Source organism: Podarcis gaigeae, assembly GCF_964106915.1.
Source record: "Podarcis gaigeae genome assembly, chromosome: 9".
NCBI classification, from domain to species: domain Eukaryota; kingdom Metazoa; phylum Chordata; class Lepidosauria; order Squamata; family Lacertidae; genus Podarcis; species Podarcis gaigeae.
The window spans coordinates 20,880,494-20,903,637 of NC_139685.1; the positions used below are offsets into that span (position 1 = coordinate 20,880,494).

Consider the following 23,144-nt stretch of genomic DNA (forward strand, 5'->3'; position numbering starts at 1 on the left):
CTTCCGAACCCCATTAAGCAGCAAAAGAAATGTTTAGATTAGTTTTGCAACTTCAGGGAATTGAAGTGATACGGGGATACAGTGCAACACAAATGCTAAGTATGTTCCAAGCCCACTGGGCTAAGTGCAATTGATGGTGCTGCATTCATTGATAAGGTTTGAGCCTATACAGTGGCTCCTACAGTGGTACCTCGGGTTAAGTACTTAATTCGTTCCGGAGGTCTGTTCTTAACCTGAAATTGTTCTGAACCTGAAGCACCAATTTAGTTAATGGGGCCTCCTGCTGCCGCCGCACCACCGGAGCACGATTTCTGTTCTCATCCTGAAGCAAAGTTCTTAACCTGAAGCACTATTTCTGGGTTAGCGGAGTCTGTAACCTGAAGTGTATGTAACCTGAAGCATATGTAACCAGAGGTACCACTGTATATTTAGGAGTTTAGCAAAACAACCATCTTCTTCCCAACTCACCAAGCAGTGTTAATTTGTTCTCAAGCTTCTGCATCGACTCAAGGAGCAGATCGTCCCGGCACTCTATGTTGTGTTCCGCGGCATAATATCCTTTTAACCATTCATTGTATTCGTCATCACTCAACACCTGCAGAATCAGCAAAGAGCCGACATCACTGTACTGATCAACGTCATGCAAATAAAGCCATTTTAAAATAATAAAGAATTCACAGCATTCATCTCTCTAAAGCAAATTATATATCCAGATATATTTTTTAAGAGTCCCTTTGACCATTTGCAAGCGGTCTTTGGCCAACACAATATGTGACAGATGGAGAGGTGTGAAAATTATACCAATAGGTGTGTGTGGGGGGGAGATAAGGGCTAGAGCAAGAAGACAGCATCATTTGGCGCAAGGTGGGAGGCGAAAACTTGCCATCCACTTGCAGAAGTATGATGCACCAAATAATAATAAATAATAATAAAATTTTATTTATATCCCACCCTCCCCAGCCAAAGCCGGGCTCAGAGTGGCTAACAACAGTAAAAGTAACACAGTTTTCATAAAATCACAATGAACTAATTGAAATACATTCTAAAATCAATTCAGAATCAAATTAATGGCAACCATTGGGCTAGAGGAGTACCAAAGTAGGGGGTCAGACTGTGCCTTGGCCAAAGGCCTGGTGGAACAGCTCTGTCTTGCAGGCCCTGCGGAAAGATGTCAAGTCCTGCAGGGCCCTAGTCTCTTGTGACAGAGCGTTCTACCAGATCGGGGCCGCAGCCGAAAAAGCCCTGGCTCTAGTTGAGGCCAGCCTAACCTCCCTGTGGCCCCAGACCTCCAAGATGTTTTTGTTTGAAGACCGTAAGGTCCTCCGTGGGACATACCAGGAGAGGTGGTCCCGTAGGTATGAGGGTCCTAGGCTGTATAGGGCTTTAAAGGTTAAAACCAGCGCCTTAAACCTGATCCTGTACTCTACTGGGAGCCAGTGCAGCTGGTATAGAGCCAGGTGAATGTGATCCCGCAGCGAGGACCCCGTAAGGAGTCTCGCCATGGCATTCTGCACCCGCTGGAGTTTCTGGGTCAGTCTCAAGGGCAGTCCACATAGAGCGAGTTACAATAATCAAATCTGGAGGTGACACTAGAGCCAACTCTTTCCTTCCTTCCTTCCTTCCTTCCTTCCTTCCTTCCTTCCTTCCTTCCTTCCGCCTTGTCACTCTGAGCTCCTAGACTGGCCAGCTGGCAGTCAATGCACCCATCCCTGCTTTTTTATGTGTTTTCTGAACTGCACTCAACAAAGACGGTGGTCTTTGCTGCTTTCTCCCTCGCAGCCCATGTACTGGCTGAATTATTTCAGGCTGGATATAAACCGAGCGTATGCCCAGCAATGATACATGCACACCAAATCTACAGTATTTTGGAGATGGCCCGATGTCACTTACATAACTACCAAGCTCAGTATTTGAGAGAATGGGGGTGCTGCAAGAATTAAAACATTAATTCATTTAAAGGGTATAACAGAGTGCGTTACAATGGGGCTGGCTACAGAACTATACGACTGAGACAGGCATCTTCCACTATTACAACAAACCCCCCAAATCAGTCAAGTTCCCTATTTTTTTGTTTCTCGAAGTGAGTTTTTTTCCCTGGCACAGCACTGCTTGACAAATGCAATTTATGTCAAACCAAGGTTTTGAGAGCAAAATCCTGGGGAACGTTCAAGCTATGTAACCGCCTATCCTCCACTGCCATCTATTGAAAGTAAAATAACAGGCTTAAAATAACAACAAATCCCTCCTAAAAACTCCCAATATTGATACTAAAAAATAGCTAAAGAAAGTCCTGACACGTGCATGCAGTTTACTCGTTCATTTAAATGTTGGGCGTGGCTTCATTTAACCATCCCTTTGTAGAAAAAGAACTTGCCCTTCCTTTGAAGTCAGTTTGTGATGGGAAACCATGTGGCCAGACCATATCCGTATGCTTTCAACTGTGGTTTGGACACAGATCAGGGGGAGAGATGTTTGAAAATTCTAAATATTCCATGTATAATCTGCTGACCAGTGCTTTGACTACGTCCTAAACTGAGAAAAAGGTGTCCCCACCCAACTGGACGAGCCTAAACCCCAGATCTGCTGGCTAGGAGTTAGGAAGAAACAGAGGGGCTTCTCCATCAGCAGAGAAGAGCTCGACTCGCAAAGGACCACAGCAATTGTGGAGCCTTCTGCTACACCCACAGATAGCTCTGAAGCTCTGATGGCAGGTCTCTGGAAGCAGCAACTGATCCTCCACCCAGTTTAGGAATGAACTGTAAAATAAATAGCACCCTATTCTTTCAAAAATAGAAAAAAACAGAATCGCAGAATTGTAGAGTTGGGAGGGATCGCGAGTGTCATCTAGCCCAATTCCCTGCAATGCAGGAATCTCAACACAATGGCCCCCCCATCCAATCTGAAACCCCACCAGACTCTGCTTAGCTTTGCAAACGTGCTAGTGGTTTTATTGCTGGCACCAAGGTTTTGCCAATTCTGTACCGTTAACCATTAAAAGAAATATCACCTTCATAGCTACACAGAGAGTGCGCAGTCCTTGTGCAGCATAATCATCCAAATGCATCTGAGTTCTCTCCTTAATTCTTTGCATCTGCGCGTCAATCTTTTTAATACCTGAGATTTGAGATAATGAAAAGCAAGAAATGTTAAATGCTCAACATAGGGGTCATCTATGTAAAAGGATCAAATTCCTGAGGGTGGGCAGCGGTGGGGAGCTATGTAAAATATTCTGAGTGGGATCCTGAGATATAACAGGGGAATCAATTTTGACAGGTGTTACTCGTGCAATCTATGGAGTCCAATGCCCTGGGGCCCAGTTATGCTAAAATGTACCAAAATATTGTTTGCATTTTTGTGGTGGCCAACGGTAAATAAACTTGACTGACTGGCCCTTGCATTTCATAGACTTTCAAAGACCTAAAGGCTTGTGCTTATTTGGTTCTATGTTTTCTACTTGGTTTCTCATATTGTTCAATGTTCCGTATAGACTATATAAAGAGTTTATATTGATACTGCATTGTTGTACTTGGTCATTGTGTTGCCTTGGATATTAGTGGCCCTTGCATTGGGCAGGTCTTCTGCCTGGCGGTGGATATACCTTGAACATGAACGTGGTTTTCCCACAGCAAGGCAGCAGCTCATGTAAAATGTAGTGGCATGACTATTCCCTAGGGTACAATATCTCCATCAGAATACACCATGGCTAGAGGCCCAAGTGACCTCAGTTGTTAGGAGTGCCTTTTACAACCCTTAGTTTGTAAGACCATTAAGGGCATTCCTGGATTGAGATAGCCTGGCCACTGTTGTCCATGCACTGGCAGCCTCTAGATGGGATTGACACAACACTCCATTGGCTATTTCTCAGATTACGTACATCACTGGCCAGGCTCTTGAAGTTTATGAAACATCTGAATTGGAGGTTAAAGGTTTCTGTGTTTGCCAGTGTTTATTAGAAAGCTGACTAGAGCGTCCTCCATACCTGTTGGGTCTTTCTCCAGCAAATCCATCATGACAGAGTCTGCTCCTTTGGTGTACACGACGATGTGGTTCAAAATGGGGTGCCTCACCACAATGGACATCCGTTTGCGGACAGAATCGAAAGGCAAGATGTGTAGCAGCTGAAATGTTAACAGTCCCAAAGGTTCCAAGTGTACCGTCACCAACTCGGGACTCCTGGACTGCAAACGGCATTGGTAAGCCCTGGCAGCGTAAACCAAGGCCGCTTCGTCAGGGCTTTCTGCTTCATAGAACAGATCGCCTTCAGGAGATGACCCAGCCCCGGTTCCGGGTGCCAATTCTTTTGATCTACTCAAGGTCTCCGTTTGGTCCTGCCCTGAAAGTATGGAGCTGGTTGGGCTTCCGGACGAAGAGCTTTGATTCGAAAGAGATGACGGAAACTTCACACGGAAAATGGACAGCTTCTGTGAACGCAAGCTTTCAGACTCTGATTCGGCTATACCTGAGCTTCGAGCGGAGGTGGGGCTTATTTTTCGGGCAGATAACTTATGGAAAATTTGCTTCAGGTCCATAAAGTGTGAAGTGGGAACTCGGTTTTTTGGAATCCATCGCCTCTGTAAAAACAGGAATAATAATAATAATAATAATAATAATAATAATAATAATAATAATAATATAATCAGCAGCCACAAAAGATACAATCCAAAGGCCTGTACACAAAACAGACAAGCAAAGCCTCTGTATTACAGCCAACGCCAAAAGAAATGAAAGTTTAAGACTCCTACATGTTAAAGTATCGTTCTAAGAAAGATATGCCAATATGCTTAGAATAAAAATGTAAGGTATATGTATGAATGGGAAAAGAAAAGAGCTAAAAGTAGTACAAATAATGATACATTTGAAGGTGACTCAGAAACTACAACTAATCCAGAATGCGACTGCCAGACTGGTGACTGGGAGTGGCTGCCCGGACCATATAACCCTGGTCCTAAATGATCTTTGTTGGCTCCCAGTACATTTCCGGGCACAATTCAAATTGTTGGTGTAGACCTTTGAAGTCCTAAACAGTTTTGGCCCTGCATACTTTAAGGAGCGTCTCCACCCCCATCATTCAGCCCAGACATTGAAGTCTAGCTCCCAGGGCCTTCTGGAGTTTCCCTCATTGCGAGAAGTGAGGTTACAGGGAACCAGGCACAGGGCCTTCTTGGTAGTGGCACCTGCCCTGTGGAACACCCTTCTGTCAGATGTCAAAGAAATAAACAACTATCTGCCTTTTAGACGACATCTGAAGGCAGCCCTGTAGAGGGAAGTTTTTAATGTTTGGTGTCTTACTGTGTGTTAATTTGCATTATATATTCTGTGTCCAGGGCAGCTATCTACCAGCTCCATCTGGAACGCAGGCTGAGACCCTACCTGCCCGCAGACTGTCTCACCAGCGTGATGCATGCTCTAGTTATTTCCCGCTTGGACTACTGCAATGCACTCTACGTGGGGCTACCTTTGTAGATGACCCAGAAACTACAACTAATCCAGAATGTGGCAGCAAGACTGGTGACTGAGAGTGGCCGCCCAGGCAGAGGGCCTTCTTGGTAGTGGCGCCCGCCCTGTGGAACGCCCTCTCATCAGATGTCAAGGAAATAAACAACTATCTGACTTTTGGAAGACACCTGAAAGCAGCCCTGTTTAGGGAAGTTTTTAATGTTTGATCTTTTATCGTGTTTTTAATATTTGTTGGGAGCTGCCCAGAGCGGCTGGGGAAACCCAGCCAGATGGGTGGGGTATAAATAATAATTACTACACACACATAAGCACCAGCAGCATCTCTAGTTTCTCCCCTGCCTTACCTTTCGCTGTGGTTGATCAGGCGTTGAAACAACGACAGTGTTGCAAATCGACAGAGCAATGAAGAATTCGGCGATGTACACTATCTCTGGGGTTAGCCCTACCGTCTCAGATATTGTATAGGATTTGAAAGTGATTCTCCTCAACTTCTTTTCAAGGAGTTCATCTGGCACAACGTCAGTCTCCTTGTTGGTCAAGCAAAAACAAGGACGGTAAGGTTCTCGTCGAAATTACCGTATTTTTCGCTCTACAACACGCACCCGACCATAACGCACATAGTTTTTAGAGGAGGAAAATCCGTAGGCATGCCACCCGTAGGCATTCCCTCCATAACACGCACAGACATTTCCCCTTACTTTTTAGGAGGAAAAAAGTGAGTGTTATGGTGCAAAAAATACGGTATCTTCCCCTTCCCCAAAGGTGGAATGAGCCCACGCTCCTGGAAAACCCAGCTTTTCAGAAATTTTATTCATTCATAACTCAAGTGCGCAAGCCAGTTCTCCAGCATCTCACAACCGTACAACAACAAAAATGCAAATCCGTACATTGCTACAACAGCAACCAAGTACTAAATTGTTTCAAAACATGACAAGGCAATCCGACAAATAACTAAATTTCATCAAATGACATTTTAAAGTCATCAGAAAACCAATGATGATTAAAACATAGCAAGTAGTGATAAATATAATGAACATTCCATTGTAACTGCATGCCAATGGAGACCGAGGCTGAAAGGCTCAAAGTTCTTCCTGCAAAAAAATCATCCCTTAATGCAGATGGATTGCTTAGAAGAGTCTCGTGAAACAGCCACTGCCAGGTCACTTTTGGACTGTGAGAACTGCATAGATATGTAAAGGACCCCCGGACGGTTAAGTCCAGTCAAAGGCGACTATGGAGTTGCGGTGCTCATCTTGCTTTCAGGCCGAGGGAGCCAGTGTTTGTCCACAGACAGCTTTCCGGGTCATGTGGCCAGCATGACTAAACCACTTCTGGCGTAACGGGACACCGCGGCGGAAACCAGAGCACACAGAAACGCCATTTACCTTCCCACCACAGCAGTATTTATTTATCTACTTGCACTAGTGTGCTTTCGAACTGCTAGGCGGGCAGGAGCTGGGACAGAACAACAGGAGCTCACCCCGTCATGGGGATTCGAACCGCCAACCTTCTGATCGGCAAGCCCCAGAGCCAGGGTAGGCAACCTAAGGGCTGTGGGCCGGATGCAGCCCAATCACCTTCTCAATCTGGCCCGTGGATGGTCCAGGAATCAGCATGTTTTTACATGAATAAAATGTGTCCTTTTATTTCAAATGCATCTCTGGGTTATTTGTGGGGCATAGGAATTCGTTCATTCCCTCCCCCCCCCAAATATAGTCCGGCCCACCACATGGACCGCCCCTCAGTTGAAAAAGGTTGCTGCCCCCTGCCCCGGAGGCTCAGTGGTTTAGGCCACAGCACCACCCATGTCCCTGCATAGATATGTATGAATAGGTCAGCAAGACGCCCACACACAAGTCCCGCATAGGCTCAAGGAACACACTTACAATTGGGCTGCTGAAGGCCATTTGTGTCGTGCGTGATATACTAGTTCGCAAGGCGGAGGTGGAGCTAAACAAGCGGCTCAAAGACTTTGTGCTCTGGAAATAACCCGATTTGCAGGTGGAAAACCTTGACGGACGCTTCAAAGAGGAATATGAAGCGCGTATTCCTTCTTCATCTTCTTCATCATCATAATCTAGGTATGATTCTAGCCTCTTAGCTAGACAGACAGAGAGAAAGAGATCACCCACACGATTATTTAAAGTGAAATAATGAATCTATGACTGGTCCCATATTCTCAACCCAAGGAATTCAATGTATTTATTAGTTATACCCCCACCTTTCCTGCATCACGGAGCCTAAGGTGGTACGAAATAAACAAATACAGCCATTATGAGCAGCAGCTATGTGCTGCCCGCCACCTGCCGCTGGTCTTTGTATTGTGACCTTCGAGATACTCAACTGAACCCCATTTTAGCAGTCCCAAATCAACAGCGAAAGCAAAGGCAAGGACTTCTTGGCCTAGTGGACTTCCTCCCATGAATCGTACAGTCGTACCTTGGTTTTCGAACAGCTTATTTCTAGAACATTTTGGCTTCCGAACACTGCAAACCCTGGAGTGAGTGTTCTGGTTTTCTAATGTTTTTTGGAAGCCCAACGTCTGATGTGGCTTCTGGTTGAGTACAGGATGTCCTGCAGCCAACTGGAAGCCGTACCTTGGTTTTCAAACGTTTTTGGAAGTTGAACAGACTTCCGCAATGGATTCCGTTCAAGAACCAAAGTACGACTGTATTTGGCATTTGACATGGGGAGGGGGGAGTCAAAACTCAGATCTACAATCAAATATCCTCTTCTATTTACCAAGTTACAGGATTACGAAGAGCTGCAAAACAACAAAAACAGTGACTTCCCACTTCTATTTTTTTTTCTTTCATAGCGGTCAGAAATATTCTGATGTGATCATAATATTCAGGGGTTGGGTTTTTTAGCAGGAACTCAAGGGAATGGAGTTTCCTTCCCTTTTAGAAATTAAATAATTGTTTTGTTGTTGTTGTGGGATGGGGGGCTGGAACGGATATACACCCAATGCCAGAGCCAAAACAACAACAACAATTTTATTATTTAACCCCACCCATCTGACAGGGTTGCCTCAACCACTCTGGTCTGTAATCCGTACAGTTGTGGCCATTTCTAATCCAGATCAGTGTCTGCTTGAGTTTATTAATCACATATTACATTTATAATGATAATAATATTTTTTATTTATACCCCGCCCTTCCTAGTTCAGAAAACTGGGCTCAGGGCGGCTAACAACAAATTAAAAACACTTAATTGATGCAACAAAAAACAGCATAAAATACCGTATGAAATGTGAATAACAATAAATTCAGAATTCAAAAATCAATTTGGGGGGGGGGGGGAATCCATCCAATAAACATTAGATGATCACCAGGGCTAGCTGGTCCTATTTAGGCCAGTGAGTAGATCAGGGAAGAATTAGCTGTGGGATCCCAGAGTGGGTAATCTTCATAAAAAGGGGAGGAGGAGGGAAGGAAGGGGAATAAAAGATCAGGCTAAATTCAAGCTGAAAGCCAGGTGGAATAGATCTGTCTTACAGGCCCTGCGGAAGGAAGTTAAATCCTGCAGGGCCCTGGTCTCATGGGACAGAGCATTCCACCAGGTCGGAGCCATCACTGAGAAGGCCCTGGCCCTGGTGGAGGATAATCTGACTTCCTTAGGGCCCGGGACCTCTAAACTATGATTATTCATGGACCTTAAGGTCCTCTGTGGGGAATACCAGGAGAGGCGGTCCCATAAATACGAGGGCCCTAAGCCACAAAGGGCTTAGCCACTGCCCAGGGTGAGGTGGAAAGGCACTGTAGATGGGTCTGCAATAAACAAACAAACAAACAAACTTCATAGTGAGTTCTCCCACCTTTTTCTCCAGAATAAAGCACTGATAATATTTATATGATATGTGCTTGAATCTTCAACAATGCCATCTTTTGCTGCATGCATTTCCTAGCAGTATTACTGAAACTTGTACACAAAGCTTTCCAGAGTTAAATTTCCGGCGTTGGCTTGTTTGATTTCAAGCAATTTCCCAATGTGCCACTGGAGGGCATCACCGTCTTCCTAAATGAACGGCCTCAGATACACCGGCCAGTTTACACGGGGACTGCGCAGTGAGTCATCCTCCATTGTCATGGATTTGGTTTGTGATTTCATGCAGATTTAGGCCTTGTTGCTTGAAAGGGCAAACTTCTTCAATGATCACTGCAGAGCTAGACTGATTTATAAAGTACATCTAGTACATGAACGAGCACAGCTTAATTTACCCAATACAAGCCTTACTGATAAATATGTATATATATGATTGAATGGATGAAAACCTGCAGTATGCATGTTTACAGTTTTGTTTCTATGGTTCCATCCTCATCAAGGTTTTATGAATTTCCTTAGCATGCACAGGGCCCCATGGGCTAAAAAGGCATACTCCACATTTTAAAGAATTTTGTGTTTACAGGCCCAAAATGCCTGTCGCTTTCTAGTGCATCCTTTTATACAGACTACAAGTAATGAGCACAGAACATGAAAAGGTGGACTAAAAAGTGGACTACTAAAGAGATGCCACGGGGGCTATAAGAAGATGCTTGTCACTGGCTCCCAATACGTTTCTGAGCACAATTCAAAGTGTTGGCGCTGACCATTAAAGCCCTAAATGGCCTCGGCCCAGTATACCTGAAGGAGCACCCCCATCGTTCAGCCCGAATACCACTGAGGTCCAGCTCCTGGTACAAAAGCAGCTTTCTCCCGCAGCCTTACCGTTCTCTTCATGACCATATTCCATCCCCGCAATGCTGCATCTTCGGAAAACCATTTTGTTCTCAGTGAGGGTTCCGGTCTTATCAGAGAAAACGTACTCAATCTGCCCAAGGTCTTCGGCTATATTCAGCGATCCGCACCGGATCCCGGTGTCCGTCGGTTCATGGTACAAGTCAAGATCATTCCGGATAAAATAGATTTGACCCAATTTGACAAATTCAATGGAGACATAAAGAGAAATCGGGATCAAAACCTGTCAAGGCAAGAAGCGGATTTAGTATGGCTTGCTCATGAGGACAGATCCTGCCCTCAACTGCACCAGAAAACGAACCCGAAATCCTAATATGAGGGGGTAAGGTTGATCCGATAGGGATCACTGAGACTTAGCGGAATGAGGCTCACATCTGGAGTCGGCTAGCGGAAGGGTGTATCTTGCTAAAAATCAACAGAACAGACAGTATGGCGTTATCAAAAATAAGTTACCCTAGACCAACCACATCTGCTGTTTTGATAGTTACTGGTATGGTAGACCATGAGAAGGCCGTGGGCATAGTGTATCTTGATTTCAGCAAATCATTTGAGAAAGTCTGTCATGGGCTTGCCAAGATTAATGTTAGGTTAACTCACAGCTGGTTGAACAACTGCACCCAACTACTGCTTGTTAATAGCGCTACATTAACTTGGATAAACGTCCCAAGTGAAGTGCCACAGGGTTCTTTAAGTGACTTGGAAAAGGATGTAATAGACTAATAATAATTTTTTTTATTTATATCCCGCCCTCCCCAGCCAAGACCGGGCTCAGGGTGGCTAACACCAGATATAAAAACAATTGATTGAAATACAACTTAAAAATAAGATTAAAATGCAACATTAAAATGCAGCCTCATTGCAGTAGAAACTCAAAATCAAAAACTTTTTTGGGGATGAAAACGTCAAGTCTTCACCAAGGCCAACTATCCAGACTGGTCCTACGTGGGCCAGAAAAAAGCCAGGGAAGTCCCCAAATAGGAATTCCATCACAGGAGAAAGGAAAAAGGAAAGAGGGGGAGGGGATCAAGTTGATTCCAAGTCAAAGGCCAGGCGGAATAACTCTGTCTTACAGATCCTGCAGATGTTTATCAGATCCTATAGCCAGATGTTTATCAAATATGCAGCTGATACAAAGCTGGGACAACTAGCTTGGCACTAGACAGAACCAGGATTAAAATACGAACTCAGACTGTTACCCAACTATGATGTACGTGTCTCCCTACTAATGTGGGGGTTACGTTCTCAGGTGGTGCATGTAGACGTGAAATCACGTATAGTGGGGAACACCGTCTAAAAAGCCTGTAAACATCATCAAAACCTCTGGGAACCCTTGAAAAACACTTATTAAAAATGGGCCTGAAAGGTTGGTGCAAATGCTCCTGGATTGGTAGTTGGTTTTTCTGCTCTTTTCAAGCCGTTTTTGCCGTTTTTGCCCTTTTTTGCAGTTAAAATAGATTGATTTAATTATTTCCCGGCACTGCACATATATGCGCGGGAGTCGAACGCACGTAAGCGAGGAGATCTCCGTATATGCAAAGTCCTGAATTTAGCTACAAAAGAACAACGAAAACAAGTAGAGAATGTATAAAAGATCTAGGCCAGGGATTACCATTGTGGTGTCATCCAGATGTTGTCGACTATGAAACTTATAGGTGATACAGCCATCATTCCTGCCCATTGGCCATGCTGCCTATGGCCAACTGCAGCTGTAGGCCACAACATCCCAAGGGCAGCCCATTAGCTAATCCTGATCCAAGCATCTCAGCTGATCCTAAGTTGACCATGAGTCACCTATATAACATGAGTGCTGAAAAAACACTAATCCAATTTTTGGCTGCTTTTCCAGAAGCACAGGGCCCAGATCATAAGAGGCAGTAGTTCCGTTCTATTTATAATTATTATTATTTCTGTACTTCTCAGGTGCATCCAGAGTACTGCCTCTAGGTTCAGTGTGCCACATTTTAAGAAGGGCGCGGAGAAACAAGGGGGTTTCCAGAGGGTTGGATGGCCATATGTCAGGGAAGTTGCACCTTGCATTACAGATCCTGCACTGAGCAGAGAGGCGCTGGACTAGACAAGCGCCAATGTCCCTTCCACGGTTCTACAATTCTTTTAAAAAAGCTCTGGAACACACCTCCTAAATTCAAGTTACTTTGGCTTTCTAGTACGGTAGTATTAAAGAAAGCAGCACCAACCAAACCACAAACTTACCTGCAATAAAATTATCATTGTCCAGAACATAAAAAACGCTCCCATTGCTGGAGCAATTTGCTTCCCGCTACTATAGAGAGGTGGGTCTGGATGGGCACCTAGCCAAAACCCGTGACCTGTTTAAAAAGAAGATAAAGAATCCATTAATAAAATCAAAACTATGAATGGCACTGCGTTCCAAGGCAGTGACCAAAGTAGTACAGGCTTCCCGAACCTGGTGCCTCCTCCCGATGTTTTGGACAACTCTAATCAGGTCCTGCTGATCTGGAGGGCACCAGGTTGGAGAACGCAGATAACAAAGTTATCAATCAGCTTCTAAACTGCCCTGGCTTTATATTTTAAAAATCATCTAAAAAATAAGCTGATGAAGGTTGCAATCCTATACATAAAAGTAAAGGTAAAGGTACCCCTGACCGTTAGGTCCAGTCGTGGACAACTCTGGGATTGTGCGCACATCTTGCTCTATAGGCCGAGGGAGCCGGCGTTTGTCCACAGACAGCTTCTGGGTCATGTGGCCAGAATGAATAAGCCGCTTCTGGCGAACCAGAGCAGCGCACAGAAACGCCGTTTACCTTCCCGCCGGAGTGGTACCTATTTATCTACTTGCACTTTGACGTGCTTTCGAACTGCGAGGTTGACAGGAGCAGGGACCGAGCAATGGGAGATCACCCCGTCATGGGGATTCGAACCGCCAACGTTCTGATCGGCAAGTCCTAGGCTCTGTGGTTTAACCCACAGCGCCACCCGCATCCCATGGTGCGGATATGGCCAGTGTAAACCATACAACTAAAAACGGCACTTCAGAATAGAGCTCTCCATAAACGGGAGTCAAATAGAGGCCGCTTAGGATGCAGATCGAACCCCTATTTTCCCATCTGCAGTGTTGAAATAAGAATCGGCTGCCAGTCTGGTCAACTTCTGTGCATGGAATCCCAGTGGGAAGGGAGAGACGCCATTTTGCTTTTCACCTCAGGCAACGTAAGGTCTTGGGACCCAAAAATAAAAATGCTAAACTCCATTAGAAAAACCCTTAAAACATAGAGTCCTGAACAGACGTATAGAGAGGGAATATCCTATTTTGTAGAGTGGATCTTAACTCTTCACTTACCCACGGCCCCTATAGAGCACATCACAACTAGAAGCAGAACACACCAGATGATGTCTTTGTTTACGCTCTTCTCTAGCTTACTTCGCTTGTACCGAAGCCCTGTGTTGTTTAACATTGCCTTGGTTTCGTGACCTTTCGACAACACAAAACACGTCGGAGCTTTTAATGCAAACTGAAACAATTAAAACTGCACCCCGCCGGGGCCAAGGATAGACACTGGTTGTTATAACTTTTGCAAAGTTTGGCCCCCGAGTCCCATGATTCTTACTAGATGCAAATGGCCGCTTGGACTGGAGAAAATCCCAAAGGCCCAAATTCCCAACTTGGACGCCTGATGGTAGTTACACAGAGTCAGCATATAGCTAACCAGGCAGAAATCAAAGCTGCAGAAGGCCTGTGCTAGCTTAAGGAAGTAGTTTGAGTTAAATAATGGGCTGGGGAGGAAGTTGTTTCTGCAGCCAGTCACAATGTGCCACCTGCGCCAGACTGAGTCCTTGGGCTTTCCAGTTCCCCATTGCTACTCCCATTTGACCAGGAAGTAAAACCAAAACCAAAACCTGGATGCTATGCAAATAGGGGCAGACTCTGTTCCCAGTGGCTCCTTGGAAAGAGGGCATTTTTGTTTATGGTGCCCTAGTTGTCAAACACACACACTCTTATCTCTCCAGGGAGGCTAGCCTAGAGCCTAAGACATTAACATCTCTTGCATGCCTGGCAAAATCCTTTTTATTTCCCAAGGATTAACAACTTTACAGTTGTTTTTTTAACCCGCTATGATAAAATTATAGCACTGTGCTTTTTTTTGCTGTAAACTGTTTTATAGCTATGAAATCCCCAAGACATTTTGAACTGGAGGAAGGCACAGGAATGTTTTAAATATTGATCTTTATATAAAGAATTCTGTGGAACAACTGGGAGGAGGAGAAATTGATGTGAGGAGACACTGTTTTTAGGAGCCTTTGCTATTTATTGAAGCTCCCTTCCAACCTTCACTTGGCATCATAATGGATTAAGCCTCCATATTTAACAGTTACACCCCTAGAATAGACTTTATCGCACAAAGTATTAGGCTGCACCCAACCAAATCCTTAGAACGTTATTTTTATTATTACTTATTCTTTATTAAATTTGTGTCCCACCCTTCATCTGTAGATCACGGGGCAGTTTAGGACATAAAATTACAATATGAAAATCATACAACACATAGCAAAAATAAGAATGTTGACGAACCAATAATCCACCCTCCCATTTAAAAAGGGAATCAGATATCAATCAGCCCCAAGGCCTGGAAGAAGAGGAACATTTTTGCCTGGTGCCTAAAGATATGTAATGAAGGCACTGGCCGAACCTCCCTGGGGAGAGCATTCCACAGGAGTAGAGTCCCCTGAAATTCATTGGCATAAATTAGCTGTGTCTATCATTTCAATGGGTTTACTCTGAGTAACAATGGGGGACAACCCTTTGTGTTTGCCAGGGATGGCAATGAACGACTTCATTTCTCAGGCCCTGCAAACCAGCGACATCTAGACAGGGCACTGACCTGCGTACACCACAATGCCAACAACAACTGTTGTATTTCTGATTGTGCACCCTCTCATCAGCAAGTTGTCCTTGCTCAGGCCCACTCGTTCATTATCTGGGTGCTCCCTGTAAAGACAAATCCAGCTCAAGATGCACTCATGTTCACAAAGGCTCCGCAAATACTGCCAACATCCACGGACAAGACATTCAAAAGAATATATCCTAGAGCACTCTTTGACAACCTGGTGCCCTCTAGATGCTGTTGGGCTGCACTAGCTAGGACTGATGGGACTTGCAGTCCAACCGGTGCCCAAAATTAGCCAGACGCCAGGTCGGAATACAACAAAATATATGTGCACTGTCCCAGGATCAAGTGTCTTTCCTTCTTTCAGTTCTCAAAGGTGTTAACGCAGTTCAAGGTTGCCATCTGAACTAGAACCAGAAGTTTAACGGAGAATCAATCGCAGTCAGCCCATCATTTGAAAAACAAGACTTTAGAGCTGTCTTGCCCTAAAACAGCAACTAAATATTCTGCTTTTGTGACTGCAACCTTCAGGAGCCATTTGTTGCCTAGATTATATATCTGATTTTCAACGAATTTGGAAGACACCTGGTTTGTGAAGGCTGTCCTAGAGCATCTCGCCTGCATTGAAAACATCTCCAAGTGAGGAGGCTTGGTGTGTTTGGGCTAGTGATTGAGAGGAAAGCCTGACAAGGGCACTTTCAGTGCAATCCCTCATTGGTGTTTGAATTGTAATACAGTGGTACCTTGGTTCTCAAACGTAATCCGTTCCAGAAGTCCGTTTGACTTCTAAAACATTCAAAAACCAAGACGTGGCTTCCGATTGATGCAGACGCCCTGGAAACAATAGCTGACAACTGCATTGAACGTTTGGCTTCCGAAAAACGTTCCAAAACACTTACTTCCGGGTTTTCAGCGTTCGGAAATGTTTGAGTACCAAGGTGTTTGAGAACCAAGGTTCCACTGTAAATCAAATTCATTGGCATACGGTGTCAGGCTGTGATACAAATACTTTGATAATGTAGCCTAATAACGTAAAGTTGCTAATAAGCTTTCCAACTTCAAGCTGGGAGCCTCCCTTGACTCTGAAGCCGAGGGCTTTCCATGGGATCAAGAGCTTGCATAGCTGGCAAACAAGATTTGCCAGGAAGCCACTTTGACGAAGGAGTGAAGGCCCAAAAATTTGTCCGTGAAGGCAATCTGCTGTCAAGTCACATCCCATAACCATTTGTGCCTCCCACCCCAGTCACCTCTGCAAGGGGAATAATCAATAGCCAGAAAGTGGCTAGGTATGGCCTGGAGACTGCTAGCTGCTGCTCTTCACTTTAATACGAGTGCTATAATATTTTATCAAGCAGAGAGAGCAGACAGAGCTTACCACAAATTACTTACATAAACCCCCGGAACCTGGTAAGATCATTGTTTGGCGCCTCACACTCTATCCTGCTTGCGAAATTTTCCGGATCAACTTCAGTTTCCTAGATACAAATTGGGGGGGGGGGGGGAGAAGGGGGAAAATGGAGCTCAAATGTGGGATGCAGCAACTTCGTTAAAGTAATGTCTATCTACGCTGGTTGGCATGACAACCTGAGGTAAAAATCCAGGTACTGCTAAATCTAGATTCTCAGAGAACTGAGCAGGTTCACAGGAAGGCCTGCTTCCCTGCTTATTGGGTGCATGAAAAAGTAAAACCCGCTCTGAGGTGACTGAGAAGAGTCTCTTGAATGGCTGAAAAAAGGGCAGAAGTTGCTGGTACAGACCTCTGCCCAAGAAAGTTTGTGAGCCAGTGTTATCAGAGGGAAAGAAAATGGCTCAGACAGACCCAAGGCCTCACTCGGTTTAATCAAACCCCATATGCCACATAAATAAGAATTGGTTGGTTACTTTTTGACATCGTGACAGAAATGTAATTGACAAATAAGCACTGAGAAGGGATAGAGATGTAAAATTTCCGGAAATTTTGAAGCCATGAGGAAAAAACGTTTTCCCCCCCATAAAAAATATAGAAATTTTGGAAAAACTGAAGAAAAAAAAGTTCAGTGTGGAGTAGTTTTACAAATTGTGTGAAACACAGCGTATATAAAAGTATCATGCTCACAATAAAACAGGTAGCCACCCCCCTTTCCCTCACAAGCAAAAAACAAAAGCAAGAAACCATCAACATAAAAAATAAACAGATTTGCCCCTTAGCACCAACAGCAAATAAAGTTAATGTCCACCTCAATATTTAGGCTCCATAGAAGGTCTACCCTTTGAGTAGTGCTTTAAAAAAAGAAAAGAAACAGAAGACACAACATATACATGTAGTTTATTCTATCTCATTTCCTGAACTACTGCTATCATTTTCCATTTCTTCTTCCTCTTCTTCTTTGTCATTTTTCTCATGGACTTCTAAAAAACGGCTTGGGAAAAAACCGGGGGGAAACCAGTCCCCCCCCGCCCCCAATTTTTCCGTCCCCCCCCCCCCCAGGCCTTCACATTTCTACTCAAGGACAGCTGGGGCAAAGCGTAAGGCAATTTTTTTGCATGCCAGGCCCAGAAGTAACCAACATCCAGTTACTGAATATTAAGGCTCCAACTCTGTTTGAAAGAAAAATGGAGTGTGTGTGTGTTTTTAAATTGAATTTGTTATTATATATTACAAACTGCATGATGGTAAGAGAGCTTCTAAACAGTTTACAAAAATATACAACAGAACATTAAAACGATTGATAAAACACAGTTAAAAGCAGGTATTTAAGAGTATTCAAAATATGATTAAAGTCAACAGTGGTTAAAAGGAAGTAAACCGCATGCAGCTTCTACGTGTTCAGATGGGCTGGCCCTAACAAAAATGTTTTGAGTAGTTGCTGGAAAGAGTACAGTGAGAGCACCTGCCTGGTGTCCGTCAGCAGGGAGCTCCAAAGTGTGGGGGCTGGAAGGACTGGGGGGGGACAGAAAAATTGGGGGGGGGGCAGGGTTTTCCCCCAAGGCCTTTTTTTTTCAGGAAAAATTGGGGGGGGGGTGTATGGAATATTCAAACTATATCAAACTTCTTTTTTTCATTTTTTTCCAGGGGGAAACGGCTTTGGAAAAAGATCTGTTTCTCCCCCCAATTTTTTTCCAGGCCTTCCCATCTCTAAGAAAGAAGGAGTTTTTATTTTTAAGGTAGAAGAGTCCACCTGTTAGTGACTCCTTTGACTATCTAACAAGTCATTGCATATAAGTGTATTAATATAAGGCAAAATATACATGGGTTGGTCAGATCCTGTGCTGGACTATTTATTACATTGTACTCTCCCCTACCCCAATTATACAGAATACCTCTCCCTCAGCCACTGTTCTCCCCTCTGTGAAACGGGATATAGTATTAATGCATCTCATAGTTGTGGGATAAATCACCTTCGTGGAGAGCTTCTTATGCAACAAAAGAACTAATAATGAGGAACATTCTCAGTGGCAGTGAATGTCCAAATTGTGGTGAATGTCAACATTCACCAAGGTGTGTGTGCCTTTGTGTGTGTATGCAGTGTTTTTTCTAGAAAAAAGAGGTGCCGGAACGCACCACAAACACCTCCCTTGTTCTCTTATAATGGCAATGGCAATGGCACCCACCTGATAATAATAATAAATTTTATTTATACCCCACCCTCCCCAGCCAAGACCGGGCTCAGGGCGGATAATACCAGATATAAAACAATTGATTGAAATACAACTTAAAAACAAGATTAAAAACAGCATTAAAATGCAGCCTCATTTCAGCAGAAACTCAGCTGAGAGGTGCCGGAACTGAGTTCTGGCTGGAAAAAAAGCCCTGTTTGTGTTTCTGGAATGACATTGTGAATCACAAGGGCTGCCGCCAGAAGGAACAAAATTGGTGTTGTTTTTCTGTGTGTGCTGGGAGGAGAGGTATCCTGGAGACAAAATGAGTAGAGCCAGGAGTCTGAAATCAGTACAAAGAGAGCTGTCAAAAACTATTGAAGTTTATAGGATTCCTCCTGATATGGATTATACACAGACTTTCTCCCAAGAAGTGCCCATTTATACCTGCTCGCCAAATCCTCTCACAACCTGTCTCTGTTTCAGGTTGGTCTCTCCGTCAAGGCTTGATGTTTCAATGTGACAGATCCCATCTCCATCACTAGTATATATCAGCACCATGTCAGCGGGAATCTCCTCATTACACAACAGTCGGATAAAATCACCAACTTTAACATCTTTCCAGAACTTCTCGACATATGCCTTTTTATTTCTGGAGAGGAAAAAACAGGAAGGGGGGGCGCGAGACCCATTTTTTTAAAAAATGATAAAACGAAATAGAAGGAAAACACAAAAAGCAATAAACCACCACGCATTAAAAAATCCATCCGTTTCTCAAGGAACTAAACAAAAGCATTTATAAGGCAGTCAATTCAATTTTGACTTTACATGTGCGTAGGAAAATCTGATATTAACAATCACATCTAACTATGCACGTTCAGAGTATTTCCTGGTATAAAGAAACACAAAAGTGTTAATGTTTTAAACCTTTTAAAATGAAGTCTGGATTGTCTGTGGCTTGCACACAATAGAGTTTCATTTAGGTGAGGCTCTGTAGCCGCAGGGGTCACCAAACTTTTTCAGCAGGGGCCAGCCCACTGTCCCTCAGACCTTGGGGGGGGGGGGCTGGACTATATTTTGAAAAAATAAAATGAACGAATTCCTATGCCCCACAAATAACCCAGAGATGCATTTTAAATAAAAGGACGCATTCTACTCATGTAAAAACACGCTGATTCCTGGACCGTTTGTGGGCCGGATTTAGAAGGTAATTGGGCTGAATCTGGCAAGACTCACAGCATTCGTAAGGGGACAATCGGACCAAAAATTATTAGAAGAATGGGGATGTGCTAAAGAGTATATGAAAAAACATTGTTCTGGAATAAACATATCGGTATGTAGCAAATGAAGCTTTGCAGGGTTAAAGAAAGAGAAAAATGGTGCAAAAAGTATAAAGATAGAGGTAATCTACATTACACACAACAATTTAGAAAGAGTAAAAATTTTGAGGTCTTAGAACAAAGGAAGTAAGTCAATATCTGTATATGTACATAATGATTAGAATGATGATATGGTTTTATTTGTAGATGTGTGTTTTTGTTTGTTCGCTTTTGTATTTTTTTGTTTTTTTAAATTGTTTGTACTGTTTTATTTTGGATACATTGTTTTTTATATGTCCATTATATCCACAATCACAGACCAACCCCTTCCTCCAAATTCTGCCTTAGCCCTACTATCTCTGTGGGCTCCACCACAGAGAACTAGTAGACTTCTTACTGACTGTAACACAATTAGTGATAGCTCAACAATGGAGGAACCAGACTGAAATACCCCTGAACATATGGGAAAATAATATCTGGGATACAGCAATGTTTGAGCATCTCGCCAGACACGGAAGACCAATTATAGAGGCATAACGAACAGAGACATTTTCCAAGAAACATGGACCCCTTTCTTTATGTTAATGACCAAAATCAAGACCTTGTTATACCAACTGATCAACATCCTCAGTGGAGAGGTTATGTTAAGTAGTATGTTTGAATGTCTGTTTGATTTTTAGAACAAGCACCTCCATATCCAGAGCACACCACCCATTCCTACAATCCCCTCTCTGCTCATGTCCCCATCACATTCAATCCTTGTACAATGATTTCAAGGGCAACTCTACCCACAAGACTTGGGTTATGAATGAATGAATTTATGTGCCAACTTTTAAATGACCGAGCTATCTGACAATTAGAAGTCCATCCCTCACAACGGTCTACTGAAGTTTTTTTTTTTAAAAAAACACTTTTGTTTTTATTTTTCAAACTTTTAAAAATGATTTTACTGTGTGGTTTTATATATTTATATCGTTGTAAACCGCTGCGATACATTTCTACAATACAGCGGTACATAATTATTTTAAACAAATAAATAGTCAAAACCACTTGAGCTCCTGTAGTTTGAATGCTGGAGAGTTTCTCGTCCTATTCTTATTATGTAGCAATAAAGGGCAATTGCATTTGAGAGACCTGCTCCTTCCAGATTTGATTTTCCTGATACTCCAAATGCAACAACTTGCTTAGAAATTGCATGCCACTGCTCTGTCAGCCAGAACTTGGCATTTGTCAGCATCATGGAAATAATATGTAAACAAGACGGAAAGCATGTTAATTATACTTAAGTAGAATATGAAAACTAGCTGAGACCCAAAGGCTCGTGGTATGTTTGTTTGTTTTTAAAAAGAGGATAGAGGAACCGTTGCACAAACAAACAACAGTTTTTCCCCCTTGGGGTCAAAAATCTGTATCAGCAAACATTCAACAGACTGCAAGCCTAAAAGGAGAGGCCACAAAGGACAAGAGGACATTCACTTTTTTGTATTTTCCTGCTCCCAAAAAGGCAAGGGAATCAAAAGCAGAGAAAAGGAGCATGGAGGAGCAGCACAGCCTAAAAATATTTAGTACAAGTCAGTTGCCTACTTCCTTTCCTAGATGGTTATCACTGGTTTTCTAAGAGGACATAAAAATCAATGTGTAAAATCGATACAGCAGTATAGGTACAAAACACACTAAAGCTGCATTAACATCTGCCAAGAGCCTCTTGCCTCCCAAAACAATACCGTTAAACTGTAATTACCACTTTTAAGCAGCGCACATTTCCTAAAACGGATAATGAGTTCAAGGCCCTATCAAGAGCTCAATCTGAAAATATTTTAAATTCAATTTGCACACAGCCAATGTTACGCATGTTAATATACACTCAAAGCCAAATCTTGCCTTGAAATGTGCAAAGCCAGTATGAAGGGGAATCAAGGGGGCTGGTATCTGCGGCACCCTCCATACCTGGCTGGTATTTCTGCATTTTCCAGCCCAGTGTGAGGGAGAGCTGGATCCGGTGCAATGTATATTCCCACTCCACCCCAGTGCTAAGGCAGGTACATTATCGTCTCGGAAATGTAGTACGGCACAATCATCTATAAAGAGCGAATTACCAATTGCTTCAACATATAGCCAACCTGAATTATGTCTCCTCAGAAGCAGATTGGGATTCAAGCCCTTAAACGGCAGCAAGGTGTGGAGCTAGTCAATGGCCGTTGTGGCATATCAGCTTAAGCATAGGAGAACGTGAGCACTGTTTCATTCTCTTCCCCGATCCCCAAACAGGAAAAGCTGCCTATACATTTCCGACAACTATTCACATTGCAATTTTTTTTAACCTGCCAAACCTTAAAAGTCTTGGAATCAGGTTTCACGAAAGACTGCCTTCCTCTATATAAACCTACCCAAGAACTGGAATCTCCTACAGAGGCCTCTCTTGTTGTATGTCCAGATAGTTACAAGGCGACCATAGAATAATAGAAACGTAGAGTTGGAAGGGACGAGGGTCCTCATGTTCCTGGAGGCCAAAACATCTGGAGGGCACCAGACTGGGATAGGACGGCTTATGGCAAACACCGGCAGCTGCATGCCCAATGCACAATCACTCATATACCCACCCATGGTAGATAGGACTGAAAACCACAAAGAGCCACAGGGTATCACCCTGCACTGAGGAGGGTGGGCGGCAACATTGCCACCCATTCTCCTGCTCCCCTACCCTGGGTCAGGCCCAACCCGAGGGTGGAGCTGTGGCCGGGCCCGAGGGTGGAGCTGTGGCCGCAGCCAAGGTGCAGCTCCTTCTCGCTTAGAGCCAGGCTCCGATGAAGGAGCCTGCTGGAGGGGGGGGTGCCTGTTTGCACCTCCGCACAAAATTGTGCCCGGGCCCACGCCCCCACCCCCACGCCTCTGACTGCACCCATCAATTGTGGGACGTTATCCACTGGGAGCAGTCAAGTGCAACATTCCTTCTTTTGCTAGAGTGGCCATGCAGGGGATGTTGGTCCAGTCACCTGAACTTCCTGCTCCTCTTGGCCTGGAGCACCCTTCCTTGCATGTGACTAGTAGGTGGCCGTGACTTTTCAAGACCTGGTAAAAGGCCAAGTCATGCAGCCACCTTCCTCTCTTTGATATTTTTTTCGTCCTGTGAACTTCCTGATTCACCTGGACAGTACTGCTGGCTACCAGCCAGCAGTCCCCCAGGTTATCT

The 23,144-nt window shown here is 43.9% G+C and overlaps 1 protein-coding gene across 1 annotated transcript in view; it reads right to left on the reverse strand.

The window, feature by feature from the left end:
* Window positions 1–23,144, reverse strand: part of ATP10D (ATPase phospholipid transporting 10D (putative)) — a 60,868-nt gene that overhangs the window by 23,657 nt on the left and 14,067 nt on the right. The window contains exons 5-15 of the mRNA XM_083754866.1: window positions 19,083–19,287; window positions 16,449–16,534; window positions 15,054–15,160; window positions 13,514–13,645; window positions 12,406–12,521; window positions 10,165–10,417; window positions 7,344–7,558; window positions 5,802–5,984; window positions 3,980–4,571; window positions 3,008–3,114; window positions 469–595 (exon numbers count right to left, since the gene is read on the reverse strand). Coding sequence (XP_083610992.1) covers window positions 469–595; window positions 3,008–3,114; window positions 3,980–4,571; window positions 5,802–5,984; window positions 7,344–7,558; window positions 10,165–10,417; window positions 12,406–12,521; window positions 13,514–13,645; window positions 15,054–15,160; window positions 16,449–16,534; window positions 19,083–19,287 — 2,123 coding nt within the window. The remainder of the gene's footprint in view (window positions 1–468; window positions 596–3,007; window positions 3,115–3,979; window positions 4,572–5,801; window positions 5,985–7,343; window positions 7,559–10,164; window positions 10,418–12,405; window positions 12,522–13,513; window positions 13,646–15,053; window positions 15,161–16,448; window positions 16,535–19,082; window positions 19,288–23,144) is intronic.